General features: G+C 42.7%; 1 protein-coding gene across 1 annotated transcript in view; it reads right to left on the bottom strand.

The window, feature by feature from the left end:
- The window catches only part of otogl (otogelin-like), a 238726-nt gene that overhangs the window by 14356 nt on the left and 207887 nt on the right, over positions 1 to 16483 (bottom strand). The window contains exons 50-53 of the mRNA XM_070901511.1: positions 10323 to 10424; positions 4693 to 4812; positions 3297 to 3342; positions 251 to 322 (exon numbers count right to left, since the gene is read on the bottom strand). Of these exons, the coding sequence (XP_070757612.1) occupies positions 251 to 322; positions 3297 to 3342; positions 4693 to 4812; positions 10323 to 10424 (340 nt within the window). The remainder of the gene's footprint in view (positions 1 to 250; positions 323 to 3296; positions 3343 to 4692; positions 4813 to 10322; positions 10425 to 16483) is intronic.

Here is a 16483-nt window from a genome sequence, read left to right as displayed (position 1 = left end):
AGAATGGAGGAGATGGTGACAAGGTGGGAAGAGGTAATTTGAGTGGGAGCAGGCTTATGTGTATTGTAAAAACTGGTATAGACCAGATGGCCTGCTTCTGCACTGTAGATTCTATGTAACACATTCAACTCATTCTGTGCTTGTTGTGAATAATTCTAATACGTTGCATTTCACATATAATAGATTTATAGTACATTTTGTTGTTGCAAAATACTGCAATTATAAAGAAAATACATAATGGGAATAGTACCTGTGTCACAGTTAGTACTACCAGTTGGGACTACTGGACTAATGGTAAAAGGTAATAAACCCAATCCAGAACCTGGCAGAATTATCAATATCAGTTTAATATAAAATAACAGGATAAATTACATTGAAATATTACATATCTGGCATGCATTAAATCAAGCTGGTATACAAGAATATGTTTATGTCATAAAGGAATGCGTATGAACACAAGCTGGTGTTGAACTTGAAAGGCCATTCAAGTGCACATGCTTTTAGTCTGTGATGGCATGTTTATAAATCAAAGTAACACTAAAGAATCACATGTAAGCAGCTGATTTGGATTTAGGTGCATTCCCTGCAGCCACATCAGTTTAAACAATATATATAATTCTGAAGTATAACAGTTTTTATGCTCCTATGAATTAGTTCCTTTCGAAAGGATTTCCATTGGAATATACATACATTTTATGATGGGTGTTGAAGATTCAAAATACATTGGCCTGCACACTGTAGCCCTTTTTGGCATGATCAGTTCACTTTAAGCTTTCTTAAAAGGCTACAAGAAAATGTCCAACTCTTATAATTTTACAGTTTTGAGCATCATTGCACTAAATAATAGCACAGCTAATGATTTAAAAAAAAGTTATGTGGCAATTAATAACCTCTGACCTTCAATGAACTAAGACATAAATAGTAAAAAGAGCTTTGTTCTTAACAGCACAGCTTCTTTGTTGTTTTTTCTTGGCCACTGCTGCTCAGAGAAAACCATAACATGGTAAGAGTTGGACAGATTCTTTTCTTTATGCTTACAATTAGTATAAATGAATTATATTGTGCATTCAATTTATCCAGTTATTGTCCCTTTCAAACGTGTAGACTTGTAGCCTTTTTATGATCGTTTAAAGTAAATCAATCAAGCCAATGAAGGGCTACAGCGTGCAGACCAGTCCATTATAGTAATTATAGATGCATATAATATTTGAATGTACAGATCTCAAGTGAACATTTATTTTATTATTATAGGACTTTCCTTAAGTATGTGTCATATTTCTGTAAGTCTAAAATTTGCTATTTTCCTTATTAGGGAAAAAAACGCAAAGTTACAATTAAAGGAAGAAACATAAAGAACATATAAAAAGAATAGAAAAATAAAACTAGGATTAAAGCATCATCAGTAAGAAATTAGGGGCAAATAGATTGAAGAGAAAAGACCCTTGAAACGTACACATGAAACAGGACAGAAAGGAAGGACAACAAGAGTTCAAAAGAGAAAAATAAAACAAAAGCCAAATGCAACTTTAATGTGTCCTCATCACTTTTTAAAGTTTTATTTCTAATTTACTTTATTGATCGATGGGTTAGTCTGCTCCTAGCCCAACTGTCCTATGTCCTCTATCCCATCTCTAGGTTAACAAGCACAATAGTAAGTCGACTCTGGCTGCCTTTGTACTAACTGTACATTGATTGGAAAATGAGGTCAGACTCCATTTGTGCCAATGAAAGATTAAGTTCTACTCGATTAAATTTAAATCTGCACGATAATGGCCTTGAGTTTCCTTTCTGTTGTAATGGTGATGAATCCTTTGTGGGCAGGGCTTAAGCACACCTATTATTTGTGACCCTGACCCTGGATCTTTTTCTGAGTCAGAGACTGATGTTTCCTACAGCAGGGATATAGAAATAATTTTTCAAATGTGCTTTTAAGTTAAAGTTTGCTTTAAAGGGGTTAAGTGCGCACGACAGCAAGTGTGTATGTAGTTTCAGAAGGGCTGTCAGTGGGCCAGCTGGGCCACTTGAACAGCCTTTTTGAAAATTAAAATGACACATTTTTGGATTTTAATCTTGTAGTCTCCCTATTGTAATTGATTGTAAAATAAGAACAGGTCATTTAAGTTGTAAACCTCCTCACCCTGAAGCCTTTAGCAGTACCAGATGCCAGGAACTTACACATTATGTACACATTCCCATAATAATTTAGGCCATAATTCTGATGGGGCAAAAATGGACAGAGATATGGCATAACTCGGTCCCTCTCCAAATTCTATCGCTTCCCTCCCAGGGCTCCAGGATTCTGACCCCAATAAGTTTAATTGAATTTGGCAGGTCATTAATCTTGCTACCACCATACCACCAACGGATAGAATTCAGGATTCGATCTGTACTGTCTAACTGTATAACTGGCAAATCGACTTGATAGGCCTTGCATGCCAATTCTACTTTTATCACTGGTGCTTTTAATGTTGGGATTCCCAGTTAAAATAGCACAGTTGAGAGATAGGTCTACCACTAAATGAAAATGAACGTATACAGCCTACTTAAAAAAAGAAAAATAGATAAAGACATGAACAAAAGGATTTGAAAGGAAATGAGATTTAAACAAAAATAGTGTAAAGCTAAAAAACGTGATGAGAGTAAAATGAAACAATCAGAAGGATACACAAATAGGATAGAAACAATGAAAATAAAGCTTGAAACAAGGAAAATAACGAACCAAATAAGAGGTAGAGAAATCATGAAAAGTTGCATTCTACTGCCCAGCTACCAAAGGTTACTGAAAATTGAAATCTAACAGGTTAGCAATAGGCTTTATACTGCATGTATTGCTATTGCCTGCACTGTACTTGATTGAAATACTTAAGTCTATAGGCAAAATAAAAATACCTGAACTTTAGAATTACCTTTCAGAATTCTGCCAAAAGACTTCATATTTTCAAACTGAATTAAGATGATGTTACTCCTTTCCATATCGACCCTGAATAGTATTCTCAAATTACACTTCGAAAGAGGTTTAGGATAAATTGCTCCTCTTTTCTTTAACAGTTATACTCCAGAATAAATTTGAGATTAACCATGTCAGCAGCCTCCATTTATGATACTGCAGCCCCAAATAAGCAGCACAACAAAACGATCACAACTGTTGTTTAATATGTTAACGGATTGCTGTTCACACTGATTCAAATACTACATGCTTTTTTTAAACTCCTTCATTTTCCCAGCAATTCAGGATTGTACCACAGCTATCCAAAACCAAAGCCAAACAAGCATAATATGCAGGCTTGTTCACTTACAAGTCTTGCAGCAACCGTCCATGTAAAGCTTTATAACTCCCCCTTTCTGCAAAAAGAATAAAGTATAAATAATCAGGAAAAACTGATCCCAGTGAGCAAGAAGGCACTGCATTAAATTTTCATCTTAAGACAAAAGATCGTGGGGATGCTGGTCTAGCCTTTTAATATGTGCTCCTTACACATGAAGCCCCATGCCAGAAGCACTAAAGATTAAAACTTACCCGATTGTATGTTGAATAAAAATGATGTTGTAAACAGAGTATTACAGAGAATTTAAAACGGCTTTTCATGATCAGTTTTAGACCAATCAGGGCCAGTCATTTCATCCCAATTAGCATTTACCAATCATCCTAGTTCGTGACATTTAAATAACTGAGGTTAAATCTTCCATGGTTTCAAACTTTGGGTGAAAGCAGACATGGATGCCGCAGGAGAGAAGACAATTGGGTACAAGTGAGAGTGCAACACAGCAGATTGTTGTGGACCAGACCAGCCCAGGAGTGAAAAGCAATAGTAATTTGCGTACAGTAGCCAGCTAAACTTGCAGGGGATGTTTAGATTTGTGTGTGCGCGGGGGTTTTGTCTTTTTGTGTGTGTGTGAGGTGGCTATGTTTTTTTATGTGGAGTGTCTGCATTTTTGTGGTTGCTGATGTTCAGATTTTCGCTTTATGGAGGTCCTGCAGTTTTGTTACCTCTAGACTTGACTATTCCAACACACTCCTGGCTGGTCTCCCACATTCTACCCTACGTAAACTCGAGGTGATCCAAAACTTGGCTGCTCGTGTCCTAACTCGCACCAAATCTCATTCATCCATCACCCTTGTACTCGCTGACCTACATTGGCTCCTGGTTAAGCAACGCCTCGATTTTAAAATTCTCATCCTTGTTTTCAAATCCCTCCATAGCCTCGCCCCTCCCTATCTCTGTAATCTCCTCCAGCCACACAGCCCCCCCCACCCCCCGAGATGTCTGTGCTCCTCTAATTCTGCCCTCTTGAGCATTCCTGATTATAATCGTTCAACCATTGGTGGCTGTGCCTTCTGTTGCCTAAGCCCTAAGCTCTGGAACTCCCTGCCTAAACTTCTCCACTTCTCTACCTCTCTTTCCACCTTCAAGACGCTCCTTAAAACCTAACTCTTTGACCAAGCTATTGGTCACCTGACCTAATTTCTCCTTATGCAGCTCAATGTCAAATTTTTGATCTCATAACACTCCTGTGAAGCGCCTTGGGATGTTTCACTACGTTAAAGGCACTATATAAATACAAGTTGTTGTTGTTGTGGAATCATATGTAACCCACTCACTGGTTATAGCTCCTGCTCTGAGAGTTGGACAGCTCTCCCCAAACTATCTAACTAGAAGGATATGTTGTTGCTCTAATGGCAAATGTACAAACCTGTGTGCATTCAGTCTCATTAAATGGTGGGCAGACAATTCCAGAGCCAAGCATCACAACTCCAACAGCAGTCTCCAGACACTCGTATCTGATACAGTTGGCAACCCAAGAAGTTCCTGCCTGGAGCGAAAAATGATCAGTACAAGTGAGTTAAAATATTTTAGACAACGTATATGTTTCTCAATTCATTTAATTAGTATTATTTATACTGATCAAGAAGCACAGCTACTAAATGGTTAACATTTTTGAAATATACAGCAAGATAAATAGCTCAATAGGAAACAAAAAATATCCAATACACTTTTGAAACATAAGAACATAAGAACTAGGAGCAGGAGTAGGTCCTCGAGCCTGTTCCGCCATTTAATATCATGGCTGATCTAATCATGGACTCAGCTCTACTTCCCTGCCCTCTGCCCATCACCCTTTATTCCGTTATCGCTCAAAAATCTGTCTATCTCCGCCTTAAATATGTTCAATGACCCAGCCTCCACAGCTCTCTGGGGCATTCCATAGATTCACCACTCTCAGAGAAGAAATTCCTCCTCAACTCAGTTTAAATGGGCGGCCCCTTATTCTGAGACTATGTCTCCTAGTTTTAGTTTCTCCTATGAGTGGAAATATCCTTTCTGCATCCACCTTGTCGAGCCCCCTCATTATCTTATATGTTTCGTTAACATCACCTCTCATTATTCTGAACTCCAATGAGTATAGGCCCAATCTACTCAACCCATCTTCATTTACAAAAGGATATACTTGCTTTGGAGGCAGTTCAGAGAAGGTTCAGTAGGTTGATTCCAGGGATGAGGGGGTTGACTTATGAGGAAAGGTTGAGTAGGTTGAAACATAGAAACATAGAAAATAGGTGCAGGAGTAGGCCATTCGGCCCTTCGAGCCTGCACCGCCATTCAATGAGTTCATGGCTGAACATGCAACTTCAGTACCCCATTCCTGTTTTCTCGCCATACCCCTTGATCCCCCTAGTAGTAAGGACTACATCTGTGGATATCTGAACGGAATATATGGAATTAAGGACAGTAAGGTAAACGGGATATATGAAAATGTATAAGCCATGGAAGAATAGCTGGGAGAATGTCAGATTGCAAATAGTGCAACATCAGCATAGCTAACAGTCTTTCTCAAGGTTTCAAGTCACTAATCCTGCCAATAATATATAATTGTAACATGAAATACATCTGCAGAATTGCAAGGTCTCAGTTAATAGTCACACCATTAGATTGAAACATTTAGAGGCAATGCTTGAGCTTTCAAGAAGAACATCTCATATAGATTGACTAATGAGTGGCTGAGTTAGACTGTCAATCCATTTGTATTTTGTTATCTGATTTCAAAACTGTATAACTGTTAACGCTTTACGATGTAACTTCACCTATCCGTAGGGAGTGTGTACGCTCTATCCAGAGAGTATATCTTCTGTCTGATAGGTCTTACTGGCGGTAATAAAGACTGCTTTGTTCAAAGCACAAGAGGTATTCGACTCAGTAATTTTACTGAACCAGATTGAGGTAAAAGAATCCAGGAATTTACATTAACTCCTTTTTGAATATATTTAGTGAATTGGCCTCAACAACGTTCTGTGGTAGAGAATTCCACTCTCTACTCATTGGAATTCAGAAGAATGAGAGATGTTCTTATCGAGACATATAAGATTTTGAGGGGGCTTGACAGGGTGGCTGCAGAGAGGATGTTTCCACTGATGGGGGAGACTCGAATAGAGGGCACGATCTTAGAATAACGGGTCGCCCATTTAACACAGAGATGAGGAGAAATGTCTTTTCTCAGAGGGTTGTGAATCTGTGGAATTCGCTGCCTCAGAGAGCTGTGGAAGCTGGGACATTGAATACATTTAAAACAGAAATAGACGGTTTCTTAATCGATAAGGAGATAACGGGTTATGGAGAGCAGGCAGGGAAGTGGAGCTGAGTCCATGATCAGATCAGCCATGATCTTATTGAATGGCGGAGCAGGCTCGAGGGGCCATATGGTCTATTCCTGTTCCTATTTCTTATGTTCTTATGTTGTTATAAGTCAACCCTCTCATCTCTAGAATCAACCTAGTGAACCTTCTCTGAACAGTCTCTAATGCAAGTATATCCTTCCTTAAATATGGAGAGCAAAACTGTACGCAGTATTCTCGGTGTGGCCTCACCAATACCTTGTACAGTTGTAGCAGGACTTCCACCCAGTAGAAGTTAAAATGTTGGTGTACCTTTAATGTTTTTTAATTTAAAACATATTGATCCATATATTTTTATAATCTATATTCTAAAAATTGTACATCAGCACACAATTTCATCACTGTAATATAGCTCCACCTAGTGGACTACTGCTCCATCTAGTGGACAACTGATGTAATGCAACTACTGATGTAAATACAATAAAAAGGTCATGTGAAAAGGTCACATGACAGTTGAAGCCATCTTGTAGAGCATGTTTGTTCGTGATGTCATAAGAATATATCACATTGGCGAATGAGGTTAGGAAAATTGGATTCACAAGCTGAGATTTTTGTTGGTGGATAATCCAGCCAACCAACAGAGAGACTTTGAGAGGTTCTTTGTTTTGCAGAACAGCTAAAAATTCAAGGTAAATTACAAGCACATTTGGCTGAACCGAAGAGTCGAGATGGCCATGCCTATGGGATAAATAGGGTGCTTGGGTGAGTTCCATCACGACCGAGAGACTTTCGGAGCATATGTGGAGCGGCTCGAAATGTTTTTCACCGCGAATAGTATTGTCGAAGTCCCCGATGATGAAAACCATAACCGGGTGATTTTAGAAAGAAAACGGGCTATTTTCTTGACTGAAGCAGGCCCCAAGGTGTATGAAACTCTGAAAAATTTGCTTCTTCCTGTCAAAACAAAGGGCACACCACTAACTGTAGTCCTGAGCCCCTGGAAATTGCTGAAAGTTATCATTTTGGAATACAAGATCAATTCATTGACGAGGGTATCAGTTAGTACATTGCAGCTTTAAAAAAGTTATCCATTCACTGTCATTTCGGAAACTTTCAGGACCGAGCATTCCGTGACCGCTTTGTTTGTGGGATGAAAAATGAAGCAATCAGAAGAAAGTTGTTGAAAACCCCTAATTTGACTTTTGATTTAGCTTGTCAGATAGCTATGTCGATGGACTTAAAGGGGAGAGCATTTGGCACTTTGACATTAAGGTTCACTGGGCCAGGGAGGGTTTCAGCCGGGCTAGCAGCCTGGCACCCAAGAGAGGGTACCAGACTGCCTGTTGGCGCCCGGCCGAACCTGGGGGCATAATTGTCAGCCTCACCTGCAGTTGGCCAACAAAAAAAAACATAGAGGTCGTGGCAGTGCGCCCTCCCTTTGAAGGGCCGCCGTGCTGCCATTGCTCACAGAGTGAAAGCAAGGTGCACCGACAGAAAAAGCTGTCAGGGGCACCACCCAGCGGATCGTGGATTTTTGCAGCTAAATTTCGCAGGGAGTGCCATGGAGGTGCGAGAGATCAGCGGTGCGTGCTTTGATGACGTGCTTAGGATGGTTGGCAACAGCTGGGCGGAAGTGGGGACCGCCAGAAAAATCTCCGAGCTGACTTTCGATCGTGGCAGCCATTGAACTGGAAGTCAGCAGCCACTCGACTTCATCGTCTGGCTGCCACTATCTGGAGGTAAGTGGCCTTTTTGGGGGGGCTGAATTTTGGCACCCAAGAGCTTTGCACACTGTTACTTATGGTGGCCAAGTTTAGATAAAGATTTAGAGTACATTGTTAGTCAGTCGGTCAGCAAGAAACCACCATCAGTACCATTATAACCATGGAAATGGTCTCCCAGGGTGGGACAAAGATTGCATATAGATTTTGTTGAGCTAGAAGGACAACAATTGTTCATAGTGATTGCTAGTTGGTAGAAATGTTTCCGATGCAGAAAATAACAAGTAAAACACTAGACAATTTGTGAAGATTGTTTTCTTCATATGCCCTCCGAGAAGAAATTGTGTCTGATAATGGGCCACAATTTTGTTCAGAAGAATTTGCGCAGTTCATGAGCAGAAACGAAACAAAGTTCCACCATACCACCCTGCTTCAAATGCTGTTGCAGAGCGCACAGTACAAATTGTAAAACGTGCACTCATCAAGCAAATATTGGATCCAAATCCAAAGAAACAGCTATTGTTATTGGATCACAAACTAGCAAATTTTCTAATTCCTTATCATAATACTCATGATACAACTACTGGTAGAACACCAGCAGAATTGTTTCTCAAACAACAGCCACGAACCAGGTTGATGCTGTTAAAGCCAAACCTGGCAGTCAGTAGAAGAGAAACAATTAAGACAGAAAGAGAATCAGGATAGAGGTAGAGTAAGAGAGAGAGGTATGAAATTAAATCAGAAGGTTAAAGTGAAGAACCATCACCATAAATGGGTAAAGTGGTTACCAGGAAGATATGTGGCCCTCGCATATATTTGGTCAAGATGTTTGATCATGGAAAGGTTAGGTTTGTTCACATTGATCAAATTTTACCTACAGATGTGGAAGGAGTTGAAAGTTGGGATGATTCGATTATTTTTGATGAGTCAGATAGTCTTGTTAGAAGTAGAGTGCCAGTAGCAAATCCTACATCAGATGTACTAGAAACAACTCCAAGTGAAAGTCAGAATTTATGTCTGAGTTCGAGTCAGGCAGACAAACAGTCTGAAGTTGTAGAGAGTCAAAATGTAGATCAAGAGTTGCCCTTGGAGAAAAATATCTCCTCAGGCTCAGCCTAGAATGAGTCCAAGTTCGACAACAAGTTTGGAAAGTTCTGTTCGCAATCGAAGGTATCCTCTTCAAAACAGAAAACAAGTGGTTAAGTTTGATTGGTAAATATGGCAAAATAAGTCCATATCTTTTGTTGTGTATAACCATGCAAGTTATATATAATGATTATGTTGTTATGATTACTTCTTCAATAAGGAGGTAGAGGTGTAATATGGCTCCCCTTGGTGGACTACTGCTCCACCTAGTGGACAACCAATGTAATGCAACTACTGATGTAAATACAATAAAAGGGTCATGTGGAAAAGTCACATGATGACAGTTGGTGCCATCTTGTAGTGTGTTTGTTAGTGATGTCGTAAGAAAATATCACAATCACACTTCCTGTGACATACCTCAGCTTTACATTTTCTGTCCCACCTCAAAATTAAGTTGCCTTCTATATTACTAATAAAAGTTATTCTAATTGAAGGATCAATCAATCAAGTGGCTTCAAATCCCCATTGTTCATGTATAGAAGTTGACTGCTTATGGGAGAAATGTAGCAGTATAATGGACAACATATGCATCAACTCTAGTTGTTTTATATGGTGGAAAGGCAGCTCTGCCAGTATATCTCTAAGCTCTCTTGCAGTCCAGTGGAAACAGTTCTTGTCTGTGTAAAAATCACTCATAGCAAGCAAATTCAGGCCTGCAAATTTGTTCAAATTTACACCTAATTATTAGCCATTTCAAAAGCACACAATTTCACAGATTTGGCCTTTACACAAATGCTATAATTTCTATCTGAGCATATCTACTCAGACAATGATATACATTTTGGTTGCATAGAATGAAAAGGAAAATGCCGATGAGATAATATAATACAGTGGATAAAACTTACATTATAAAAAACAATGCTTCCATCTTCCTCAAAAGTGCATGACATATTCTTACAGGTTCCACAGCAAACAAGGGGATCAGTTGAAGGAACGTAGACTTGATGCTGTTGATTAGTATAACAGATCATATCAGTTGCATTTATACACGATTGTATGACAAGAATTATTAATATGCATAAAAATTATAGGGTCGATAAAAAGCCACTAAAGAAAATGCCACCAACTCAAAGATTTTAAATTTCAATGTTTTCATAAATCACATCAATCATTGATGAATAGTCTACTTTGTAGACTTGTTCACGCTAGTTCAACGACGCTCATCACAGATGATGATATTTGCACTGAAGGTGTCAGTGCAATGATGCACAAACGGCAATAAGATCATCCACAGTGTGTTACGATCTAGAACAGATTTTTAAAATACTGCTGATATATTTAACAAGTTGTTGAGAATCACAGCTTTGCATTTATTTCTATACTACAAAATATCAATACATGTTAACATAATTTACTGTTATATTCTAAATACAGAAAAGCAAATTTATTACCATAGTAAAGGAGTCATTCCTCTTTTGCAGTTTGGCACATAATAGTAAAGTGGCCAGCATAAGGGTGACCTGTATTTGTACTAGTTCACCTTTGACGGCCAAGTGTATCATCAATTTAGAGAAACATCCATCCAACATAGTTCTTTCAGAAATCAGATAAAACATTTTAGACAGGAAAAATGTATTTGTATTTGGAAAATTTTACAAAGTTAACATGAGAACATAAGAATTGGAACAGGAGTAGGCCATTCGGCCCCTCGAGCCTGCTCCATCATTTAATAAGATCATGGCTGATCGACCTCAACTCCACTTTCCTGCACTATCCCTACATCCCTTGATTCCCTTAGTATCTAAAAATCTATCGATCTCTGTCTTCAGTATACTCAAAGACTGAGTCTTCACAGCCCTCATCTCAGTCCAAAATGGCCGACCCCTTATTCTGAGACTGTGACCCCAGGTTCTAGGCTCCTCAGCCAGATGTTCTTTATGTTCTTATGAAACATCCTCCCTGCATCTACCCTATCAAGCCCTGTAAGAATGTTGTATGTTTCAATGAGATCACCTCTCATTCTTCTAAACTCTAGAGAATATAGGCCTAGGCTACTCAAAGTCTCCTCATAGAACAATCCCCCCATCCCAGGAATCAGTCTGGGGAACATTTGTTGCACTCCCTCAATGGCATGTATATCCTTCCTTAGGGAAGGAGACCAAAACTGTGCACATACTCCAAGGGCCCGAAATTCATCGACATACCGCCCACTACCACCCGCTTACTGGCCAAAAATACAAGTTTCGTCAAAAAAACAGGTACATACTAATATGTCCTTACTATACAGTATAAATGCACACGAGGCCCATGCTTGAGAGAAGGTCAGTCTGTGACCTGTTCTTTATTCCTTCGCACTCAAGTGATGAAGGTGGGTGGAGCTTCCGCTTTTATACCTGAAGGTCCAGGTTAGGAGTGTCTCCCACCTAGTGGTCATTGTTCTCACAGTGTACAACTTAGGTCAGATTATACATGGGTTACAATGCTGGTTGAATACATGACATCACCTCCCCCCCAAAGTCTTATTGGGATCACAGGTTGAGTCTCTCTGGTGGTTTATGCTCTCTTGTAGAGCGCCTGAGTTGGGGCTCCGGTTGTTGGGCGCTGGCCTGAGTGTCTGCTGTTTGTGGTGCCTCAGGCCTGTCCAGACTGCCCACAGTGATTGGACTCTCCTCCCTTTGGTTCCGGTGTTCGGTCACCTGTGGTGGAGTGAACTCTACATCGTGTTCTTCCTCTGCTTCTTCTATGGGGTTGCTGAATCTCCTTTTTGTTTGATCCACGTGTTTGTGGCAGATTTGTCCATTGGTAAGTTTAACTACCAGAATCCTATTTCCCTCTTTGGCAATCACAGTGCCTGCGAGCCATTTGAGCCCTGCAGCGTAGTTGAGGACAAAAACAGGATCATTTGCATCAATACATCGCGCCCTCGCATTCCTGTCATGGTAGTCATATTGTGGCTGGCGCCTGCTCTCAACAATTTCTTTCATGGTGGGGTGTATAAGGGATAGCCGGGTTTTGAGCGTCCTTTTCATTAGCAGCTCTGCGGGTGGAACCCCTGTGAGCGAGTGTGGTCGGGATCTATAGGCCAACAGGAGGCGTGATAAGTGGGTTTGTAGGTTTGTAGGGAACCCTCTTGGATTCTGAGCATCCCCTGTTTGATTATCTGCACTGCTCGTTCTGCCTGGCCGTTTGAGGCCGGCTTGAACGGTGCCGTTCTGACATGGTTAATTCCATTGCCTGCCATGAAGTTCTGGAATTCAGTGCTTGTGAAGCACGGGCCATTGTCGCTGACCAAGATGTCCGTTAGACCGTGGGCGGCGAACATTGCCCATAGACTTTCTACCGTGGCAGAGGCTGTGCTTGAAATTAAAATGACACACTCGATCCATTTGGAGTAGGCGTCTACTACAACCAAAAACATTTTTCCCATGAAAGGACCTGCGTAGTCCACATGGATGCGTGACCAAGGCTTGGCGGGCCATGGCCAGGGGCTAAGGGGGGCATCCCTGGGCGCATTGCCCAGCTGGGCACACGTGTTGTACCTGCGAACACAAAGTTCCAGATCTGCGTCTATCCCTGGCCACCAAACATGTGACCTGGCAATTGCCTTCATCATGACAATGCCCGGGTGCTTATTGTGGAGTTCTCTGATGAACACCTCTCTGCCCATCTGGGACATGACTACGCGGTTTCCCCACAGTAGGCAATCGGCCTGAATCGAGAGTTCATCCCTGCGCCTGTGAAATGGTTTAAATTCCTCAGGGCATGCCCTGTACGTGGCTGCCCAGTCCCCATTCAGGACACATTTCTTGACTAGAGACAATAGCGGGTCTCTATTTGTCCAGACATTTAATCTGACGGGCTGTCATGGGTGAGCCTTTGCTTCCGAAAGCTTCAACAGCCATGACCATCTCAGCAGCATGCTCGGTAGCCCCCTCAGTGGTGGCTAGTGGGAGCCTGCTGAGTGCATCGGCGCAGTTTTCAGTGCCCGGTCTGTGCCGAATTGTATAGTCATAGGCGGCTAACGTAAGTGCCCACCTCTGTATGCGGGCCGATGCGTTTGCATTTATGGCCTTGTTGTCGGCCAAAAGGGGCGTTAGGGGTTTATGATCTGTCTCCAGCTCAAATTTCCTGCCAAACAGGTACCGGTGCATTTTCTTTACAGCATATACACATGCGAGCGTCTCCTTTTCTACCAGCCCGTAACCCCTTTCTGCCTGGGACAGACTCCTGGAGGCATAAGCTACCGGCTGTAACTGATCCTTGACACTGACATGCTGCAACACACACCCGACACCATAAGATGACGCATCACACATTAACACAAGTTTCTTACATGGGTCGTATAGTGTTAACAGAGTGTTGGAACATAACAAATTGTGTGCTCTATTAAAAGCCCTTTCCTGGCTGTCGCCCCAGACCCATTCGCGACCTTTGCGTAGGAGCACGTGTAGCGGCTCTAGCAGCGTGCTCAATTTGGAAAGAAAGTTACCAAAATAGTTCAGGAGCCCCAGGAACGAACGCAGCTCCGTCGTGTTACGGGGTCTGGGTGCTCTCTGGATCGCTTCCATCTTGGACGCAGTAGGGCTGATCCCGTCTGCTGCTACCCTCATCCCCAGGAATTCTATCTCTGGAGCTAGGAAGACGCACTTCGCCTTTTTCAGTCGCAGACCTATCCAGTCCAGTCTGCGTAACACCTCCTCCAGGTTGTGGAGGTGTTCTTCAGTATCGTAACCCGTGATGAGGATGTCGTCCTGAAAAACCACCGTCCCTGGAATCGACTTGAGGAGGCTTTCCATATTTCGTTGGAAGATCGCGGCGGCCGAGCGAATCCCGAACAGACATCTGTTGTACTCAAACAGCCGCTTGTGTGTCGTGATGGTGGTCAGCTTCTTCGACTCACTCGCCAGCTCCTGGGTCATGTAAGCTGAGGTCAGGTCCAATTTTGAAAAAAGTTTGCCACCGGATAGCGTCGCAAAGAAGTCCTCTGCTCTCGGTAGCGGGTACTGGTCTTGGAGTAACACCCGGTTGATGGTGGCCTTGTAATCACCACATATCCTGACCGACCCATCCGCCTTGAGCACCGGCACGATCGGGCTCACTCAGTTACTGAATTCGACTGGCGAGATGATGCCTTTCCTCAGCAGGCGGTCCAATTCGCATTCTATCTTTTCCCGCATCACGTACGGCACCGCTCTGGCCTTGTGGTGTACTGGCCTGGCATCCGAGTTTATGTGAATCACTACAATGGCCCCCATGAAAGTGCCGATGCCGGGTTGAAATAATGGGCCCAAGTTTCCACCTGATTTTTAGGAGCAACTGGTAGAGAACGGACTATCTTAGAAATCGCAATTCTCCACATTTTTTTTTCTGCAGTTCTAGTCAGGTAGAACAGTTCTACTTTGGAACAGAATTTTTTCTTCAAAAGGGGGCGTGTCCGGCCACTGACGCCTGATTTCAAAGTTTCCACAGTGAAAACGTACTCCAAACTAACTTAGAATGGAGCAAGTGAAGATTTTTGTAGAACTGAAAAAACCTGTTCTACACATTAAAAAATCAGGCGCAGGTTACAAATTAGGCGTCCAGAACGAGGTGGGGGGGGGGGAAGGGAACTCATTAAATTCGACAATAAATCCTTATTTATACTTCTACAAATATTATACAAATAAATCCAACCTGAATAAAAATTTATAAGCAAAGAAAAGATTAAATAAACCATCTTCCTACCTGTGTGAAAGTGCTTCAGCCAGCCTCAAGTTCGTTCATTCGTTCCTGATGGCAGGGGGGGAGGAGGAAGCCGTTCCCGATGGCGGGCGGGAGGGAGGGAGTGCGGGCCCGACCGACAGACTGCCCGCCCGCCCGAACACAGCGGGGGGGGGGGGGGAGACGTTCCAGACGGCGGGCGGGAAGGAGACAGTGAGAAGGCTGCAGGAAGCCTCAGTGCTGATGGCAATGTGTTTTTATTAAAAAATGTTCAAAAATTAAACAGCTACAAAGAACTACAAAAATGGCCGAGTGCCAATGTTTCCTTTACACTGCGCGTGTGCGAACGCTCCAACGCGCACGCGCAGGGTTGCCGGCAGGAAAGAAACTAATTTAAATAGTACCCGCCCCCTCCCACTTACAAAATCGGCGCGAGTGTAGGCTCCGCCCCCCTGACAAGGAGCTGCAGGGCTCTCCAGAATCGCGAGTTTTTTTTCCGGCGTCGTTTTAGGCGCGAAAAACGGGCGCCCAGCTTGTGTGGAAACTTGGGCCCAATGAATCAAATTTGTCCAGGATCTGTGAGCATGATACTCGCTCCACAGAGGAAATTGCATTGACATCGCCCCATTTCCAGTTCATGACAGCAAGCCAACTCCTCCCCAGTAGTGCGGGACCGTCCCCTGGGACAATCCAGAGTGGCAATCTGTTCTCCGAACCTTTGTGGGTCATGACTACCGTGGCGCTGCCTAGCACCGGAATGATCTCCTTTGTGTATGTCCGTAGCTGCGCGTCAATCGGCGATAATTTTGGCCTCCTGGCCTTGGAAGCCCACAACTTTTTGAACTGTTTGATACCCATCAGGGACTGGCTGGCCCCCGTGTCTAGCTCCATTGATACTGGGATGCCATTGAGGAGCACTTTCATCATTATCGGTGGCGTCCTGGTGTATGAACTGTAGACGTGCTCCACATGAACTCGCTGAACTTCAGCTTCCAGCGATTTCCCCCAGCGTTCACTTCTGCAATTTCTGCAGGTATTTTGCTCATCTCTGCAAACTCCGGCTGAGTGTGTGCCTCCAAGCCTCCAACATGAGCTGTTGTTGGAAACAAAAGGTCCCTTGCCAGTCGATCGTCCCTGACTGCCCCTGTGACATTCCTTGAATGCGCCAGTAACAGGTGTTGATGGCCCCATTACTGGCCGCATTGTCCCTTGCAATGGCGTGAATCGCCGTTCAGCTTGCCATTGTCTCTGTCGAACTCCCCCTCTGGGTTTGACTACATGTTGGGGCATGCCTGATTGCCCTTGTCTGCCTGGAGAACTGTGTGCTGCTTTAACAATGTTCAATCTCTGTCCCAACCATTCCTTA

Source organism: Pristiophorus japonicus, chromosome 15 (genome assembly GCF_044704955.1).
Source record: "Pristiophorus japonicus isolate sPriJap1 chromosome 15, sPriJap1.hap1, whole genome shotgun sequence".
NCBI classification, from domain to species: Eukaryota; Metazoa; Chordata; class Chondrichthyes; family Pristiophoridae; genus Pristiophorus; species Pristiophorus japonicus.
The sequence above is the reverse complement of the archived record's forward strand: the minus strand, read 5'-3'. Positions and strand labels throughout refer to the sequence as shown.